This window comes from Puma concolor, chromosome E2, assembly GCF_028749965.1.
Source record: "Puma concolor isolate L17-30 chromosome E2, mPumCon1.1.hap2, whole genome shotgun sequence".
Classification (NCBI taxonomy): domain Eukaryota; kingdom Metazoa; phylum Chordata; class Mammalia; order Carnivora; family Felidae; genus Puma; species Puma concolor.
The window spans coordinates 46,833,549-46,852,359 of record NC_141681.1 but is presented as its reverse complement, the minus strand read 5'-3'; the positions used below and the strand labels follow the sequence as shown (position 1 = coordinate 46,852,359).

Genomic DNA, 18,811 nt, shown 5'->3' with positions numbered 1-18,811 from the left:
TGTAAGAGGGTTTCCCTTTCTCTACATCCTACACTTGTTTCCTGTGTTAATTTTAGCCACTCTGATAGGTGTGAGATGATATCTCATTGTTGTTGTTTTATTTGTATTTCCCTGATTATGAGTGATACTGACCATCTTTTCACATGTCTATTTTTTTTTTAATTTTTTTTTAACGTTTATTTATTTTTGAGACAGAGAGAGACAGAGCATGAACGGGAGAGGGTCAGAGAGAGAGGGAGACACAGAATCTGAAACAGGCTCCAGGCTCTGAGCGGTCAACACAGAGCCCGACGCGGGGCTCGAACTCACGGAGTGTGAGATCATGACCTGAGCCGAAGTCGGCCACTTAACCGACTGAGCCATGTCTGTTTATTTTTGATTACTAATTCAATCTCTGTACAAGTCTGTTTAGATTTCTATTTCTTCATGATTCTGTACTGGTAGACTGTATGTCTTCAGGATTTCATTAGGTTACCCAGTTTGTGGGCATACAATTGTTCACAGTCCCTTCTTTCATTTCTGATTTTAGTTGAGTTCCCTCCTTAGTCAATCTAGCTAACATTTTCTCACTATGGTTGATTATTTTGAAGAACCAACTCTTGGTTTGATTTTTTCCTATTATTTTTCTATTCTCTGTTTACCTCTGCTCTACTCTTTATTATTTTCTTTCTTTTGCTATCTTTGGGTTTAGTTCGTTCTTTATTACCTAGTTCCTTGAGGTATGAAGTTAGGTTTTTAATTTGAGAATTTTCTAATTTTTTTGTTTGTTTTGAAGTTTACTTACTTATTTGGGGGGAAGGGGCAGAGAGAAAGAGAAAGAATCCCAAGCAGCTGCCAGTATAGACCTGACATAGGGTTCGATCTCATGAACCATGATCTGAACTGAAATCCAGAGTCAGACACCTAACCAACTGAGCCACCCAGGCGCCCCAAGAATTTTCTTTCTAATGCAAGCTATAAATTTCCTTTTTAGTACTGCTTTCAATGCATCCCATAAGTTTTGGTGTGTAATAAGTTTTGAAACTAGAAAATATGAATTCCACTTTCTCAATTTTCAAGATTTTCTGACTATTCTAAATCCCTTGCATATTCACATGAATGTTATGATCAGGATGTCAGTTTCTACAAATAAGCTGACAGGATTTGGGGTAGTAATGCCATCTTAACAATATATTTTTAAAATTTTAATGTTTATTTTTAAGGGAGAGACAGAGTGCAAGCAGCAGAGGGGCAGAGAGAGATGGAGACAGAAACTAAAGCAGGCTCCAGGCTCTGAACTGTCAGCACAGAGGCCGACCCGGGGCTTGAACTCACGAGCCATAAGATCATGACCTGAGCTGAAGTCGGATGCTTAACCGACTGAGCCACCCAGGCACCCTGCCATTTTAACAATATTAAGTATTCTGATTTAAAAAAAAATGTTATATGAAATGAAAAAAACATAAATCGGAATTAGAAAAACTGAGAAATGAAATGATAGAGCTCAGGAATACAGCAGAGATAAAGAAAAAATGATTTCAGAATGATTTCAGAACCTATAAAGAAAAAAACTCCCAGTAGATTAATATTAGGATAAAACCTTTTAAAATAAAAATTAAGAAAGGAGAGCCTGGGTGGCTTAGCTGGTTAAGGGGATGACTTCAGCTCAGGTCATGATCTCACGTTCAAGCCCCACATCGGGCTCTGTGCTGAGTCAGAGCCTAGAGCTGCTTCAGATTCTGTGTCTCCTTCTCTCTCTGCCCCTCCCCTGCTTGTGCTCTCTCTCTCTCAAAAACAAATGTTAAAAAAAATTTTTTTTAATATATTAAAAAAATAAAAATAAATAAAAATTAAGAAATACAAAAAAGTAAATGAGAGAAAGTGGAAAATCATTTAATGTTTATTTTATCTAGATTTCTGTTTTAAGTCTCATTATTAGTAAGGTTTGATTTTTGAACATTGAAGATAACAAAAAATTTAATCAAATCATATCTTTAGAAATAATCTTAAAAACAACTATAATTTTTCTTAATGAATCACAACACAACATGATATGATCCCCCATAACATACTGACTTTGTTTTGTTAGTCACTATTCAATAACTCTGCTCTGATCTACCTGCTGCTCGTGAACAAACAACAGTCATATTCTCTTTCAGGCCTTTGCATTTGTCTACTCTTCTTGGAATGCTCTTCCTCTTATACTCAAATGGCCTGGGCCTTACCTTCCACATCCTACCTCCTCAGAAAAGCATTCCTGACCATCTTACCTTAATTTGTCTTGTCCTTAGTTTCCCTGACACTGTATTTCACTATGTGATGTTATGTACCTACTTATTTGTTTATATGTTTATTTTATGTCTTCCCTAATACACTATAAATTGCATTTCATTAGCCAGATATAGGAATGCATTTATCTTTAGGCAGTGAAGCCATATATATAAGTCCAAGTGCACAAGAGGATCTGGAGAGCAGTTGAGTCCAAAATACAGACAAAATGGTGCATGAGGAAGAAGGACAGTGCCCATTACTGAATTGGGAGGGAAATATGACAAGAGTAACAAAGGGAGTGGTTAAGGGGGTAAAGATGAAATTCACTGGGTAGCTAGCTCATGCACAGCATAGATTTCCTCCCTAGATCACAAGTATGTTCTCCAACATGGAGTTTTCCAAGGTCTCTCCTTAACCACTTAGCTTTTACCTACACAGATATATTCCTTGCTCATACTTACCTGTACACCATCTTTTTGTGTCCTCCCTCACAACCATCCAGGGCTCTTTTCTTTGCTCCAATAATGTGATCACATCTGGCTTAGAAATGGAATGTTCTGCTTACAAAGAAAAAAAATGCACATGATATAGAACAAAACATTGCTTAAAATTATAGTAATAGGGGTGCCTGGGTGGCTCAGTCGGTTAAGCATCCAACTTCGGCTCAAGTCATGATCTCATGGTTTGTGGGTTTCAGCCCCACATCAGGCTCTGTGCTGACAGCTTGGAGCCTGGAGCATGCTTCAGTTTGTGTGTCTCCCTCTCCTACTGTCCCTCCCCACATATGCTCTCTCTCTCTCAAAAATAGTATTTAAAAAAAAGAGATGCTTAAAAAATTGTAATAAACTAAAGGTCAAAATGATGTTGAATAAGATTTTTGAGAAGAGAGGGTAAAGGAACTAAAGAACAAGAAATCAGGTATAAGTTTTGTTTTGTTTTTTAACATATACTCATAAATCCTCTTTTTCTTGAGAGAATGCATAATACCATAGTTTACAATACAGAATCTGGAGCTTTAGTTCAGTTCCTGTCTTTGCTACCTTCCACCTATGTCTGACCTTGGGAAAGTCACTTAAACCCAGTGCCTTAGTATCCTCACTTGTAAAATGGGAATAGGGCTGTCAGGAGGATCAAACAAGTTGATACATATGTGTAAAACGCTCAGAGTGTTGCCGATTACATACTAAGAACAATGTTAGCTATTAATATTTTACCGATATTGCTGTTTTTCAAAGAGTACACAAGAAGGGCTCTCTGTAGGATATTCTTTCCATTTTAAATGTAATGTTCACAGATTACAACTTTCAACCACAAAACAGAAAGAATTTCTTATGAAATAGAGTGTGTATGCCTCAGTTTTCAATGAATTCCATTTATCTAATGCACCACTATTTTGATTGTAGAGCTCTTGGGGTGCATGGGTGACTCTAAGCATCTGACTTCAGCTCAAGTCATGATCTCATGGTTTGTGGGTTCAAGCCCTAGTTGGGTTCCGGGATGACAGTGCAGAGCCTGCTTGGGATTCTCTCTCTCTCCCTCTCTCTCTCTGCCCCTCCCCAACTCACACTTTCTTTCTCTCTCTCTCTCAAAATAAATAAAATAAACTTAAAAAAAATTGTAGAGGCCCTTTTAGGGCAATGAGAGCAATTCAGGACCCTGTGTCAAGCTGATTTCCCTGCAAGTGGGTAATAAAATGTAATCTCTATAGACATTCCGAGCATAAATAAATAGGAAAACTGAATCATTTAACAATGGTTATAATAATAAATGCCAGAGAATTCTAAACAAGATCCTCTTCATAAAGAAAAAGAGGTCACTGCAAAGGAGGTATGAGTATCACTGGACAGAGAAGATGAAGATGCTGTAGGGGCCAAGGGCAGACCATCCCAAAACATGCTACTTTGGCATACTGATTATTTTAAAAGTTAAATGCAAGGCTCCTGCAGCTAGTTGAACATATGACTCTTGACTTCGGCTCAGATCATGATCCCAGAGTCATGAGATGCAGATGTGTCAGGCTCCGGGGTTGAACATGGAGCCTGTTCAAGTTTCTCTCTCTCCTTCCCTCCCCCCCCAACCTTTCTCCCTCTGCCCCCTCTCCTGCTTGCATGCATGCATGCTCTCAGTCTCAAAAATAAAATAATAATAAAATTTTAAAAAGGGTAAATGTAGGGGCGCCTAGCTGGCTCAGTTAGAGCATGTGACTCAATCTCAGGGATGAATTCAAGTCCCACACTGGGTATGGAGTCTACAAAAAAAAAAAAAGTTAAATGCAAAAATAACACTATGATCCATACTTAGTCTCCAGAAAGCAAGAAATAAATCTAATGGAAGGTACCCTTTCTGTATCAGAAGATAAAAAGACATCCTTATAACAGATATAGGCAATTCAGACCTGACAAGGCTATTATTAACAACCCTTGTTACCTTTTTTTTTTAATGTTTATTTATTTTTGAGAGAAAGAGAGTACGAGCAGAGGGGCAGAGAGAGACAGAGGGAGAGAATATCTGAAGCAGGCTCTGTACAGCACAGAGCCTGACATGGGGCTTGAACTTATGAACTGTGAGATCATGACCTGAGCTGAAGTCAGAAGCTTAACCCACTGAGTTACCCAGGTGCCCCGACAACCAAATACTTTTTACTAATTTACTACCCCAGCCCAAATTCAGTTTAGAATTCCTTACTAATTGAAACTCTGAACATAAGTTTTCTTTGTCCTGTCAATTCTTCACAGGTTTGTCGTCTCTTTCTCTAAGAAGTGTAAAACCTGACTACTTTCATCATTTCTTCAAGTCTCAGTTTCATTTTTGAGACTCTGTGTACACATAATTAAACTCTGGTTTTTTCTCCTGTTAATCTGTCTCACATAAATTTAATTCTTAGACTAGCTAGAAGAATCTTGAAGCATAAAGGAAAATTCTTCCTCCCCAACAATGTTTAATGGAGCTACAATTTCCAACCTGACACAACTCAAATCATTTATTTCTTTGCAAAAAAAAAATAATAATAATAATGATAACAACAAAGAAATGTATCTAGTTTCCTAAAAGCAACCCTGAAAGTCATAGTGGGAAAAAATGCCTATTTCTAAATTATCTTAAATTACTAGAGGCTGATGAACATACCCAATGAGACCAAGTTATCATAGTTCTCCATCATCACATCCCGGTACAAGTTCTTCTGAACAGAGTCAAGATATTCCCACTCCTGCTGAGAGAAGTGTATGGCCACATCCCTGAATGTCACAGATCTCTGAAACGGCAAACCCATGTATTAGTGGGGAAATTAGAGGAATATTTTGAAGATGGAAGGAAAAGTACTATATTGCAGAAAGAAAGCAACATAGCAAATATGTAGGTTAAAAATATATAATACAGGAGGGGACTGAAGCAGAATATATACATATTTTTGAAGAAGCCTGCTGGAATAGACCAAATTTCCTGGCATATTCTTAAATATCTGAATCATTTGAGAATAGATAAAAATGATAATCATTGACTATTAAATCAAATAGTGAATACAAGCATAATGTTTTTATCTGTCACATAAATTCTCAGTAAACATGAGTTGAAGAAAATTTTTGCTTTTTAGAGAAAATTTAATCAAATATTTTTCAAAATGTAGTATGAAGTCTCAATTTTAGAAAACAGACTTTGTATAAAATTAAGAATTCCCTCAAGTATTAAATTTTCATAGATCTTACCACAAATATTCTCTCTTGTTTTGACAAACCCATGTACTTTCTGGCACATGACATAATTCAGGGACATACTGGATTTAATCATTTATACAGGTAGGATGTATTACATTTGTAAGGTCTTCCCCAATTCTGTGATTCTATGTTCACCTACTACTTATGACATATAGTTTCCTCATTGCCATCTACCATCTGTCACTGAACAGCTAGCTTAGCTGAGTATGGTAGGCAGCTTCCGTTTAGGTTACCAGTGATCATCATCTAGTATTTACGCCCTTGTGTACTCTCCTTCACGTGTGTGGGCTGAGCTGAGTGACTTGCTTTTTAATAAATAGAATATGACTAAAGTGACGAAATGTTATTTCTGATAGATTCCATACTGCTTGCCGTCTTTGGATGTCTCACTTGCTCAACTAAGTGTGGCTTCCAGGCAACAGCCCATGAGTAACTGGATCCTGTCAAAACCCACTTGAGTGAGCTTGGGAGCAGATACACCAATGTTATAGCCTTAAGATGACTTCAGCCCTGACCAACACCTTAATAGCCTTGTAAGAGATCCAGACAGGAGAGTCCAGCAAAGCCATGTCCAGATTTCTGAACCACTGAAACTATGAGATAAATGTTTACTGCTTTGAGCTGCTAAGTGTTGGGGTAATTTGTTACATAGCTAATAGATAACTAACATATTGAGTTAAGAATACTTAAGAAGGATGAATTATGCAGATGTCACCTAAATTTAGTATGTCTCATCCAACAACAGAAGAGTCTTCATATTTATCTCTAGAGATTTCCTGCCAAGGTCTATGACCAAATTTGCAAATCACAATCATATACCAATTCAAACAAATTATGAGATTTTACTCTATACTGAGATTTAAGTCCTTTGATACCAAATTTCTATCCTATCTACCTGGAAATCCCAAATCTGGAAAATTTCAAAGTTTTCTCATGGATGGTCAAATACAACCATTATTTCCATTTGACCACACTATTGTGCAACCTCACATAACGCAAATCTGTACCTCAAAAGGCATATCTCCTTTACTATTCCATTACTGCCCTTGATAAAAGAATGAACACTTAAGACATGTTGAATAACTCTGCAGTAATAACATGAACACTGGTTAGTTTAGAACAGGTCGCATGGAAAGGATGCTGGGTAATTTAGCATCACATTTCACCAGAACAAAAGATGGGTAAAAGGTTATTGGAGAGGCCTTTTCTTGGTAGTAAACTCTAGAAAATGTAATGAAAATACTCACATGACCTAAAAAAGGTCAAGGGAGGAAACATCAACTTACATGAGCCATGGTTTTAGGCCTACAAGAGTGGATCAGTCTTCAGGGTTCCTCTAACAGAATAGCACAGATGCAGAAAGCCAGAGCTGGGAAAAGAGAAAGATCTTAAGACCAGTTTTGCTTTAGTGTTCCCAACAGGACATAAACTAATGTTAGGATCTCCCACTCCAAGTTCCAAATCTACTTTCCAACACACACAATTTGGGTAGATTGGGATTATAGATAAGGTCATTTCCTTCCCCAAATCCCAGGGGTCTCTGATGAACAAAGTCAAGAACAGAAGCATATGTGCATTAAAGTCAGATGTGCACTTATCAGCAGTTCTTTGGCCACTGCATCACTCTGGCGAGGCAGATGCAGACCTAAGAGTGGGCAGTGCAGTCTTGCTCTGAGCAGATCCTCTTCCTTCTATTCTCATCTTCTAAGCCCTAGATCATCTTAATGAGAACCTCTTTAGGAAGTGGGTAAAGTTGGTTAAGACACTGGAGATGGAAAGTCAGTGTTCTGTACTCTAAGTTTAGAAAATCTTACCAGTTAAATAAATGACAAACCATCACTGTATTACAATACCAAGTAGACATCAAATGTGAAGTTGGGTAAAATATTTAAGGATAGGAGAAAATATTCCAGATATACTGTCCAGAATAATTAGATTGGGGTGCCTGGGTGGCTCAGTCAGGTGAGCGTCTGACTTCAGCTCAGGTCATGATCTCACAGTCTGTGAGATCTCACAGTCTGTGAGTTCAAGCCCCGCGTAGGGCTCTGTGCTGACAGCTTGGGGCCTGGAGCCTGCTTCGGATTCTGTGTCTCCCTCTCTTTCTGCCCTACCCCCACGCATACTCTATCTCTCAAAATAATAAACGAACATTAAAAAATTTTTTTTTAAAACAGAATTAGATTGGCCAATATAATTATTTTTTTAAATATATGAATACGTCAATCAGTGTAGAGAAAAAGTGATAGACAAATTAAAATCAGTAGATTAAAAAATCTGGAAGGTTATAAAACATTTTAACAGTGTTTATCTTTTTATTTTGATCTTGTTTTTTATTTTTTAATTAAAAAATGTTTAATGTTTGTTTTTGAGACAGAACATTAGCAGGGAGGAGGGGCAGAGAGAGAAGGAGACACAGAAGCCAAAGCAGGCTCCAGGCTCTGAGCTGTCAGCACAGAGCCTGACACAAGGCTTGAACTCACAAACCAGGAGATCATGATCTGAAGTTGAACGCTTAACCAACTGAGCCACCCAGGCACCCCTTGTGTTTTTTTTTTAAAGCTTACTTCATAATTACTGTAACAATGACCACAGGTTAACTTGAAAGATATGTGTATTTTTCCTTTACTTGTTAACAGGAAGATATCCAAAAAGAAAATAAAAAAAAATCATTTGTTACCTAAATTTAGACTGTTTTACTGAACAGCTTATCTTTTGTCTGCTTCCTTTGGATCTCACTATTTAAACTCATGTTATCGTTTCTTCTCAGGCATGAGGGAGTTCTGTCTAGAAGATATAGGAACCCGTCTCTGTGTAATCTCTTGTATGAATTGATGATCTCAATACAGCTTTATTTCAGGTCTTCTTGACAGAAGGGTTTGTTTGGTTTATAAACCTGTCAGCTAAGCCATCATATCCCCCAGACAGCTGCTGCTTTGTGATATCCTATTAGTTTTACTGTGCATCTAACAAAATTAGAAGGAAAATGGTGAATATAAAAGTCATAGCACAAAATCCACTTATTACCATAGATATTTCATAGAATCTGTATATTTTGTTTATATCCTGACTGTTGCTGTAGATAGACTGGTGTGTCTTCCTGTGAATTCACAAGGCAGGTCACCTAAATCTAGCTAGTGGTCTTCACACACACTGCCTTACAATTATTTCTATTCAGATTTTACCTCATTTTAGATAATAAGCATTTTAAAAGAAGCAACTATGTCTTTCCAATGATTACCCCAAATCCTACAATTTCTAGGTCTAGCATATAGTAGGCACTTAATAAAAGTCTGATTTTACCATAAAATTCCATTTCTAGGAAATTTTTTAAGGAAATAACTATAAAAGCATGTAAGGCATGGTGCATCAAAGAATAATTTTGATAACCAAAAATTAAAAACATAACTATCTCATAGAAGGCAACAGGTTAAACATATTATGGTCTGCAATATGGTGACATACTGTGGCTTCATTAATAATCCATATGAAATAATGGAAAACAATATTAAGTCAGTGAAGAAGGCAGGTTTTAAAAGGTTTGCGTAATGTAGCTGATACCCTGTTGAAGTTAAGAACACAAGCTCTGTTGTCAGATTTTAGGAATTGAAAATGAGCTTTAAGCTGTCAGAGTTAATAATACCTCAGTGCCTCTGTTGATTACAAAATCAGCAAAGAAAAGTTAAGAATATTACCTACTACAGGGGTGCCTTGGTGGCTCAATCAGTTAAATGTCTGACTTTGGCTCAGGTCATGATCTCACAGTTCGAGTCCGGCATTCGAGTCCCAACTGTGCTGACAGCTCGGGGCCTGAAGCCGGCTTCAGATTCTGGGTGTGTCTCTCTCTCTGTCCCTCCTCCTGCACATGCTATGTTTCTCTCTCTCAAAAGTAAATAAACTTAAAAATATATATAAAAAAAATGTTTAAAAAAGAATATTACCTACTACCTATGACTGTTCTGAAGAATAACAAAGCAATCCATATTAACACTAAAAAGTATGACAAGATGGCTAATGTAAATTATCAATCACTACTAAAGATCAAAGTCATTATATTACCCTTAATCCATTATTATACATGGAAGTTAATTCTGCTGCATCATGTTATTCTCATAGAAAATTTGTGCTTCTTGGGCTTTCTCTTTACTTTTAAAAAATTTCAGTTCCTATCTTTGAGAAAAAAATAATTCTTCTTAATAAAATCATGAGTAACATAAGAGAGACAGATTACCAGGCAGGAAAAGACAGTATGTTTCTTTCCTCACTCCCTAGCTGCTATATAAACACACACAGGTGTGGTTTATGATGCTGAATGGAGTTTTTCTTGCTCTCTCTAGCTATTAGGGAGTGATAAAGGGTATATATTATTATATATATATCTATAATCGGAATGTGATAAAATGCAATCATAGCAAATGAGTGAATCTTATTCTGCATAATAGGGGGATTTATATTACAATCTTTATTTTCTGTTATAATAACTACCTTTGGAAATATTATTTGTACTTGCCAGACACTAAATTAGAATTTAGTGCTATTTTCTCTGTAAGTAACCTTAAATCTCTAAATTATTATGATCACAGGAATTTTGACTTGCTCTATCTCCGACCTGGACCAGTTCATCCCTCCTTAGGGAACATGGTGGTCTCCCATTCCTGGGAGGTCACCATACTGATGCTGAAGTTACTGCACACACCCTATGGGCATGATGCACTACAGGACAGAACTACTGGGCTGAAGTGATCCTCCTAGCTCAGCCTCCAAAGTACCTGGGACTATAGGCACGCACCAGTGTGTCCAGCACTAAATTATTAATTATGAAAGTATGCATTATTTAGTAATTTGGTGCTACAAGATTTTCAGTAACATTCGTCATATCTAAAAGGTGAAAATTTAATGTTATTCAAACAAGGAGATCCCTGGTATTTCCTCCTCCCTAACAGAGGTAAAAGGAAACCCATGATTGGGCTAGATTTGTTTTTCAAACTAAGAGTAGGACTCTGCGTCTTTTGTTTCACCAATTATGTTTTGTCAAAACAAAGCCACACAGAAATGTTCACACATAATAAATTGGAAACACATACACCAAAATATTAAAAGTGATTATTTCTAGGCAGTAAGATTAAGGGTATTCTTATTTTCTTAAATTTCTTAGGACATTAATTTCTTTTGCAGTAATTCTGCATTTATTCTATCATCATAAATGCAACATAAAGATATTAGAAAGTATTTAAAATATTTTAAGTCACTCTTATGGCAGATGCTATATTTTCATCGTTAAAAAAAATCTGTACATATGAGGCCAGCTGTGAAAAAAGTGATTGAAACAGCCACCATTTACCTGTTCTTAAATATCCTGTAGCTGTACTACACTGATATAATCAGATATATTTCACTATAAAGATTTTTCCATTAACAGAAGGGAAATAGGCTTTGCAGATTAATAAGACTATGTATGTAAAGTAGGCAGGAAAGTTGAGTACGGAGAAGTTGTCCAATAAATATGACTACATACCTTCCATTATTCTCTGAATAACCAATTAAAATGTCATTTTGGATACAATCTTCCCAAAAGGGTTTTACAAAATTCTATTTTTAATTTTATTTTAATTATAATTTAATTCTAATTTCAATTTCATTCTATTTTAATTTTAATTCTATTTTAAAATTTTCTTGAATGCTATTATCCGCAACTATGAAGATGGTTTACTTAAATCTTTCTTTATAATGACTAATTCCTATAAACAGAAATTGTATTATCTGCATAATACTGTCTCACTGATGTCATGTGCTTTCTTAACCACTCCCATTCTCTTGATCAATCTCTTGATCAAATCTCTTGATTTGTGCAAAATCGTCACAAGGTATAACAAAATTGTTCTTTTTGATTCTAAATAAAACCAGGTCTAAACCTTTTGAATCATGAAAATGAAAGTTTCCAAATATATGCAGCAATTATCTACACAATTTCAGGGAGCTGTGGTTCCCTCGACACCCATAGATACAAAGGACGCCTGGTTAAGAACTCCTGTTCTCGGACACTTGAATTCTGGCTCAGTCTCTTGTAAACACACGTCACAATGAATTTCACGTTTTCGTTGCTTAACTACAAACACCTGAAGGGGAATAATCAGAGTCACCACAACGCTGAGCATTTCTCTTCCACTCTCCATGGCTACACCTGCCGTAACCTCATACAGATAAACAGAATAAAGCAAGAGCGTCCACAGCTGGTTCTTGCCTATAAGGCTCAGAGAACGTGGACATTCTCAAACATGTAAACGAACCCCGGAGAACTCCCAGGAAGGACAGTCCCAGGAAGCAGCCGCAAAACTAGAGCCACGGTGTGTGAGACACTCACCACAGAGCCACCACAACCCAAGCTCACACGAAGGGCACGCATCCTTCCGTCTCCGTCACACGAGGGCACCCACACACCTCTCCTGGCCTTACCCTAGTCTGCACCCCCAGCTCCGCCTCCCACATAGACACACTCGCTTCCCGTCTTTCTCACAGGGATACAAGCACCCTCCTCTGCTGCTCAAGCACCCACAAGCCTGAGCCCCGGGAAGACTCAGCCCGCGCTCCCGGCTCCCCTGTTCACAGCGCCTCCCGCAATCCCTCTCTCACCGCCGCTCCCCGTCCACGTGGGCTCTACGCTACGTCTGCACAGCCTTTTCCGTCGCGACTCATGCCGACTTCTTCCTCAGACGGGGCCGCTCACGCGCGGCACGCAACAAGGGACATGCCAAAGGAGCCCCGTGTCCAAGTTACCACACCGACTGTGGGAGCCGGAGAGCAGGGTCATTAAAAGTCCCGAAGTAAAGCGGCCCGCCCCCCGCCCGAGCCCCGGAGACTTCTGGGAACGGCCGCGCGGCCCGGGCGTGCGCAGGCGCAGATCGCTGAACTGCTGGAGCCCCGGACCTGAGGTTGAGGGCGCGTTCTGCGCTGGTCCTGGCAGGGAGAGGGCGAGTCCCTGATGGTCCTGTACCAGGGAGTTCTGAGAAAGGGTGTGCGGAGCTCTTCCCTTCCGAGGCCTTAGGCCTGTGTGTGAGGATCCGCCTTGTAGAATCGGCGACGTGACCCTGAGGACCGTGGCGTGCTTGCATGGGTGTGAACATCTGAACGTGGGTTCATAGTCTAGCCAAACTATGTGTGTACGTGTGTGTGTATACGTGTATGCATGCTCAGGTGTGTATCTCTTTACTAAAACCTCATTACACCTGAAATGTCACAGGTACTATTATGTTTCCATTTTAGAATTGAAGCTTCTGAGATAAAAGGAGGTTACATACTGTGTACAAGTTATACAGTTTAGTGGCAAAGTTTTGTTTCCAGGTGAGATAACGTGGATAATGTGAGACTGTACTGTATAATGCCTTTTCTTTGTAGGGAAAGAGAGAGTGAACTTGGGTCCTTTTAAAGACTATCCAGAAAAAAATACTTTGTTCACGTTTCACAATATTGTGCCCACCAGAAACGGACTTTTGTGACAGGGAATTTTTTCATCCCTTTTTGTTGTGTTGTGAATGATGTCGGCTTGACCGTAAAGAAGCCCATAGGTGAACTAACATCTTTAACTTGTGTTCCTGGTCATGAGATCCCATTGAAAAATATTTTCTGTCTCAGGCAGACGGACAATAAGATAAATTTGGGCTACAGACTTAAAAAATCTAGAAAGAAGGCGCTATCATAAGAATCAGGGTTGTGTCCATATGTATTTAGAATCATAAGTTTACCAAATGGGAAATATAAAGTTAGTCAAAGGATGCCCAAATTTTATCACTATTGCATATTTGAAGTATTTTATCACTATTACATATTTGAAGTATATGTGTAGCAATTCAAAAGGTATTAACATGTTTAAAAAGGTAAGCAACCTTTCTTTATATTTATTTATCTCAGTCATACGGTAGCTCACGTTAGAGTCTCCAACGTTTTGATTTTGTTGGTGTGTATCCTTCCGGGGAAGTTATTTTCACATACAAATACTCACATATACTATAAAATGTATATATGTGTATATACATATATACACACACAAACACATATACATAATTTCAAGTACATTTATGTGTTATATGCATATACGTTTGTATTTTTCTTCACACAAATGTGTTTCCAAATCAGTACAGTGTCATAATTTCCAACAGTTGCCTAAGGGCGCAAAGTATGGCTACACCCTAATTTAAGAAACAAGTCTTCTAAGTATTTTAAAGAATTTCCTTTGTTAAAAGCAATACTCTAATCAGTATTCCTACATACATCAGTTTGCTTATTTTTAGGTTGATATGTAAATTAAATTCTCAAAAGTGGGTTATGTAAATTTTGACTTGTGATGTTGACAAATTTCTCCTTAACATGACTGTACTATTTTACATTTTCACAGCAATGTATGGAGTATTTATTTCCATACTCAACACAACTCATTTTGCCTAGTTCTTATTCTAATGCTCCAGTTTCTCCAAGCCTGAAAAAGCATCTATTTCCTTTGAATCAAGTTCAGTGAGGTTTCTACACCTGTAATTTTAGCCTCATACGTCTTATAAAGAGGACAACAGTGTAATAATATTTCTCTTAAATCTGTAGACTCAGCAAAATGAAATTTCAATCAAAGACCTATTTCTAAGATTATTTTAGGTAGCTCAACTTCAGACAACACATAAAACCTAGGCTGAGGACAGGATTTAGCATCTCTATTTGAAGTTTGAGTTTTATAAAAATCCTACGCAGTGTGGGCACAGAAAGCTCATGAAACAGTAGTACAAATGAGTAGGAAGGTGTTTTTTTTGGCCTCCTCCTCACTTCCTTGGTGACAGAAGTCCCACCCTAGGGTTCTGGAGATGTCTGAACACATGATATCTAGACACTGGATAAATGAGATTGATAGCAGTTTATTAATCATATATCCTCACATCCCAGGGAAGGACGACACCATATACCATGGGGGTGGCTACACTAGGGAGCAGAGTAAACCAGCAGGGGCTGTGGGAGGCTGATTTTGTAGCAGCAAGATAGGTGCCCCTTATTTCCATGGGAAGATGTGATTGGTTTGCTTGAATAATTTTGTGGGCTAGTAGGGAGGTGAAAGCCATTAGGTTGAGGACTAGGGTGCAGCTGATCCAGCTAATATCTGGATTACCTGGCTGAGAGCTTTTCCTACTGACTGGGATATCTCTGGTTAGAGCAAGAGAACTCACGGTAGGCCTTTGGGGGTCCTGTGAGGCTAAGACATTAAGATATTAAAGATATTAAGACAACAGGTGAAATTTTAGGCCTTAAAATACAGAATAAAGAAGGAAGAAACATGAAATATTTGCTCTTTAGTAATTTCATTATAAAAATTAGTATTTCAAAATTTGGAACTGAAAAGCAGATTAAATATTCATAATAAACCTGTACTATAAAAATCAGTATGATAGAGTGTTTTTTCCAATTAAAAAAATTTTTTTAATGTGTATTTATTTTTAAGAGAGACAGAGTACAAGAAGAGGAGGGGCAGAGAGAGAGGGACGGAGACACAGAATCCAAAGCAGGCTCTAGGCTCTAAGCTGTCAGCACAGAACCCAATGCGGGGCTCAAACTCACAGACTGAGAGATCATGACCTGAGCCAAAGTCAGATGCTTAACCAATTGGGCCACCCAAGTGCCGCTTTTCCAATTTTTTGTTGTTGTGGTGGTAAAACAGACGTAAAATTTACCATCTTCACCATCTTTAGAGCACAGATCCCTGAAATTAACCAAGACTTCAACTACATCTTCAGTAGACTCCAGAGCTAGAAAATCATCACATCAGACAGATTCTGCCAGTGGAATTGTTCAAGTGGAGGGACAGATTCCTGGTGCTTTCTACTACAGAATCTTCCCAGAATACTCTAGTATGTGCATTGTAAGGATTTTTTGGCGTGCGTTAAAAAACAAAAACACCTATCAGTATGTAACATCTGCTTTGGCTCTCAGTACCCTATGTTACTATATCTGATTACCATTTCTTTTAATAATTTTGGACAGGGGTGCCTGGCTGGCTCAGTAGGTGCAGCACGCAACTCTTGATTTTAGGGTTAAGTTCGAGCCCCACATTGGGTGTAGAGATTACTTAAAAAAATTTTTTTAATAGTTTTGGACAGTGAGTCTTGAAATGCAATCACAGAGGGAATCATTGCAGGAGGGAAGGCCTGGAGTTCTAAAGATTTTAAGAACTCTGTTCAAAGTCAAAGAGAACCTACTCCTCTCTTATGTCAATTCTATTTTTTTTTTCTTTTACCTCTTTTACTAGTTTAAGTATAAAAGAAAGCCAACAATGAGTAAAAACCAAAAGATACTCATGGATTGCCACATCTACGTGATTATCTTTTCTGGAAGGGGCATATTATCAAGTCATGTTAAACATCAAGAGAACTAGATCTCATCAAGATCACATTCTGCTAGCTGGTTTACTTACTTCTTCCTTGAGCACCAGATAACAATGTGAGACTCAGATGCCTCAGTGATTGCTGGAATTGGGAAAAAAAATCACCTGGAACCAAAAGGGGATATTGAGTAAATTCCATAACATTTTCAGCTGCAGGGGAATGAACAGGACAACAGACGGAAGCTTTATTAGGTTGATTTCAAGGTATTTTCCCAGCCCAGACTTCCACCATAGGGATAGTGTTCCAAGCATAAGAATTCCAAATACTTCTAAATAATTTTGAAAATCTATTACTTATTTTGAAAATACAGAATCAGATATGTGGTTCTTCTAGATTAGAAGCAGGACAGTTAACAGCAAAGCTTTTATACAGTTTGCTGAGGAAAACTTTGGTTCTCCATACCTTCTTAAAGAATTCATTAAGGTTCAAAGCTGCAAGGAAACTCAATTTTCTTGTGAATGTCCACAACTGCTAAAAATATAGGAATTTTCTCTGATCGAAAAGTTGGAATGGCAAACAATGTTTCATGTTGATAAAAAGCAAAACAAGGAAACAATTCAGCAGCTGTCTGGCTTATATCATGACTAACACATGGGAAATATTTCTGTAAAGAAGATCTGGAAAAGGATGTAGCAGCGAGACCAGCATCAATATATGCGAGACTCTATGCAGGGACTTCACCTGTTTTTGTTTGTTTAGACAAATCTGGCATGCATGAATTTATATAGAAATCCTAGAGATTTAGGTACTAAGAAACTGAAGGAACCAAAAGCAATACGGAAAAAAATCCAAATTTAATGTATTTGTCTAAGACCAAGTATAGATGGTTTCAATAAATGAACTTTCTACTTCTTTGAAGAATAGCTTCTTCTTAAAACATAAAAATGTTCACACACATATATACTTCAAGTAAGGCATGGGCACTGAACCAAAAATTATGATATATTTAAATAAAAAAAACTCTACCAAGACCAAAACAAAAACGTAAGCATTGTTAATATATGGGTTTATAACACTCAAGACTTCTTTGTCCTAGTTAAGTCTAACGGTCTGTAATTCTGCATTGAATCCTGCATACATTTTACAAATAGTATATAGCACATATAGTTTGTAACCTGATTTTTCTACTGACTTTTTTTCTGAGACATTTTCCATGTCCTCAGTAATTTTTTTTCCTATCATTTCTTGCCTGGGTATTTTATAATGTATTTAAGCAATCAAGTGATTTGAATCAGAATGCTGAAAACTGCCTGATTGTACAATAAAGGATTATCCAGCAGATTCAGGGTGCTTAAACACTCTACATTCCAAAGACAGACCTATGTTAAGGAAAACTGGCCCTTGACTGGCTTCCGGGAGAAAATCTTTGAGTCCCTGGAATAGTTGCCTTGATATGCTGTACCGGTTTGACCAGATAATTAATACTAACAACGCAAATTAGGGTGAATGCTTGCTTTTGTATGCCCAAAGCCCTCAGCCAGCATTATCAGTTTGACCTCTGAGGAACTGGAGATTGAGAAGCTCAGGTCAGTCATGTGGGTACTGCATGTCTACAAGAGCCCTAGTAAAAGCCAGGGACACAGGTTCAAATGAGCTTCTATATTTGGCACTAAGCGCGTTATCACACATAATTGCTGGAAGAAATTAGCACATCCTCATGTAATTCTAATAAGAGGCAACACCTAGAAGCTGACCTAGTGCCTCACAGACACTGCTCATCTTTCCCCTTTATTTAATCATTATCATTCACTCTAATAAACTTTAGACTTAAGTAGAGCAACTTTTCTAAATTTTGAGTCTAAATCATGAGTCCTTGTAGCAAATCATCAAGCCAGCAAGGTCTGAGACCAGTGGCACACCTCCAAAGATTACTTTCATCTTCAAATCACTAAAATGTACTTCTAGACGTATTTGTTATGCCCAGAATTCGTGATCCCCAAAGACCACCAGGGAGCCGAGTCCGATGCAAAAGCAAAGAGCCTTTATTCAAAGCTAGCTCGAGCTCAATCCCCTACCTGCACTGACGCAGCGGTGAGATGCCAGAGAGAGCGAGCGAGTTTCAAAAGCACAAAGGTTTTATTGGGGTCTAGGGGCAGTTGGTTAGGTAATGGCTGTGGCCTCAACCGATTGGCTGGGGGTCGTGGTCTCGGCTGATTGGCTGGGGAAGGGTCGGAGTCCTGTTACGCAGGTCGCCGGGCGTGTTCTGATCCCGAAGTTACTCAAGGTGGAGGACACAGAACAAGATGGAGTCGGCTGGCGTAGGTCCGCCCTTTGAGTATTCCTTGCTTTTCACGGAAAATGTTTGAAAGAATGCTATTTTGATTACTATCATTAAACTCTAATTCTTTATTTGTATCCACTGTTGCTTTATATTGGCTGAGAGTTTGTTATTTTTCTAGCTTTGTACATTGAATGCTTATTCATCATTTTATCAATTTT

General features: G+C 38.0%; 1 protein-coding gene, 1 long non-coding RNA gene and 1 pseudogene across 5 annotated transcripts in view; 1 reads left to right on the top strand and 2 right to left on the bottom strand.

The window, feature by feature from the left end:
* LOC112851019 (uncharacterized) overlaps positions 1–18,811 on the bottom strand; it is a 57,490-nt gene that overhangs the window by 8,127 nt on the left and 30,552 nt on the right. For 2 of the 4 annotated variants that reach the window (XM_086689624.1, XM_086689625.1), the window contains one exon: positions 2,712–2,807. In XM_086689624.1, coding sequence (XP_086545750.1) covers positions 2,712–2,807 — 96 coding nt within the window. Of the gene's footprint in view, positions 1–2,711; positions 2,811–5,376; positions 5,504–7,249; positions 7,333–12,590; positions 12,815–18,811 lie in introns of those variants that run through there. The other 2 variants (XM_025914538.2, XM_025914539.2) reach the window with 2 other exon arrangements.
* On the bottom strand, positions 10,483–10,762 carry LOC147573581 (signal recognition particle RNA; annotated as a pseudogene).
* Positions 12,091–13,256, top strand: LOC147573580 (uncharacterized). Its single transcript, XR_015244848.1, has 2 exons — positions 12,091–12,304; positions 12,477–13,256. It is a non-coding gene; the product is annotated as an uncharacterized LOC147573580 (long non-coding RNA).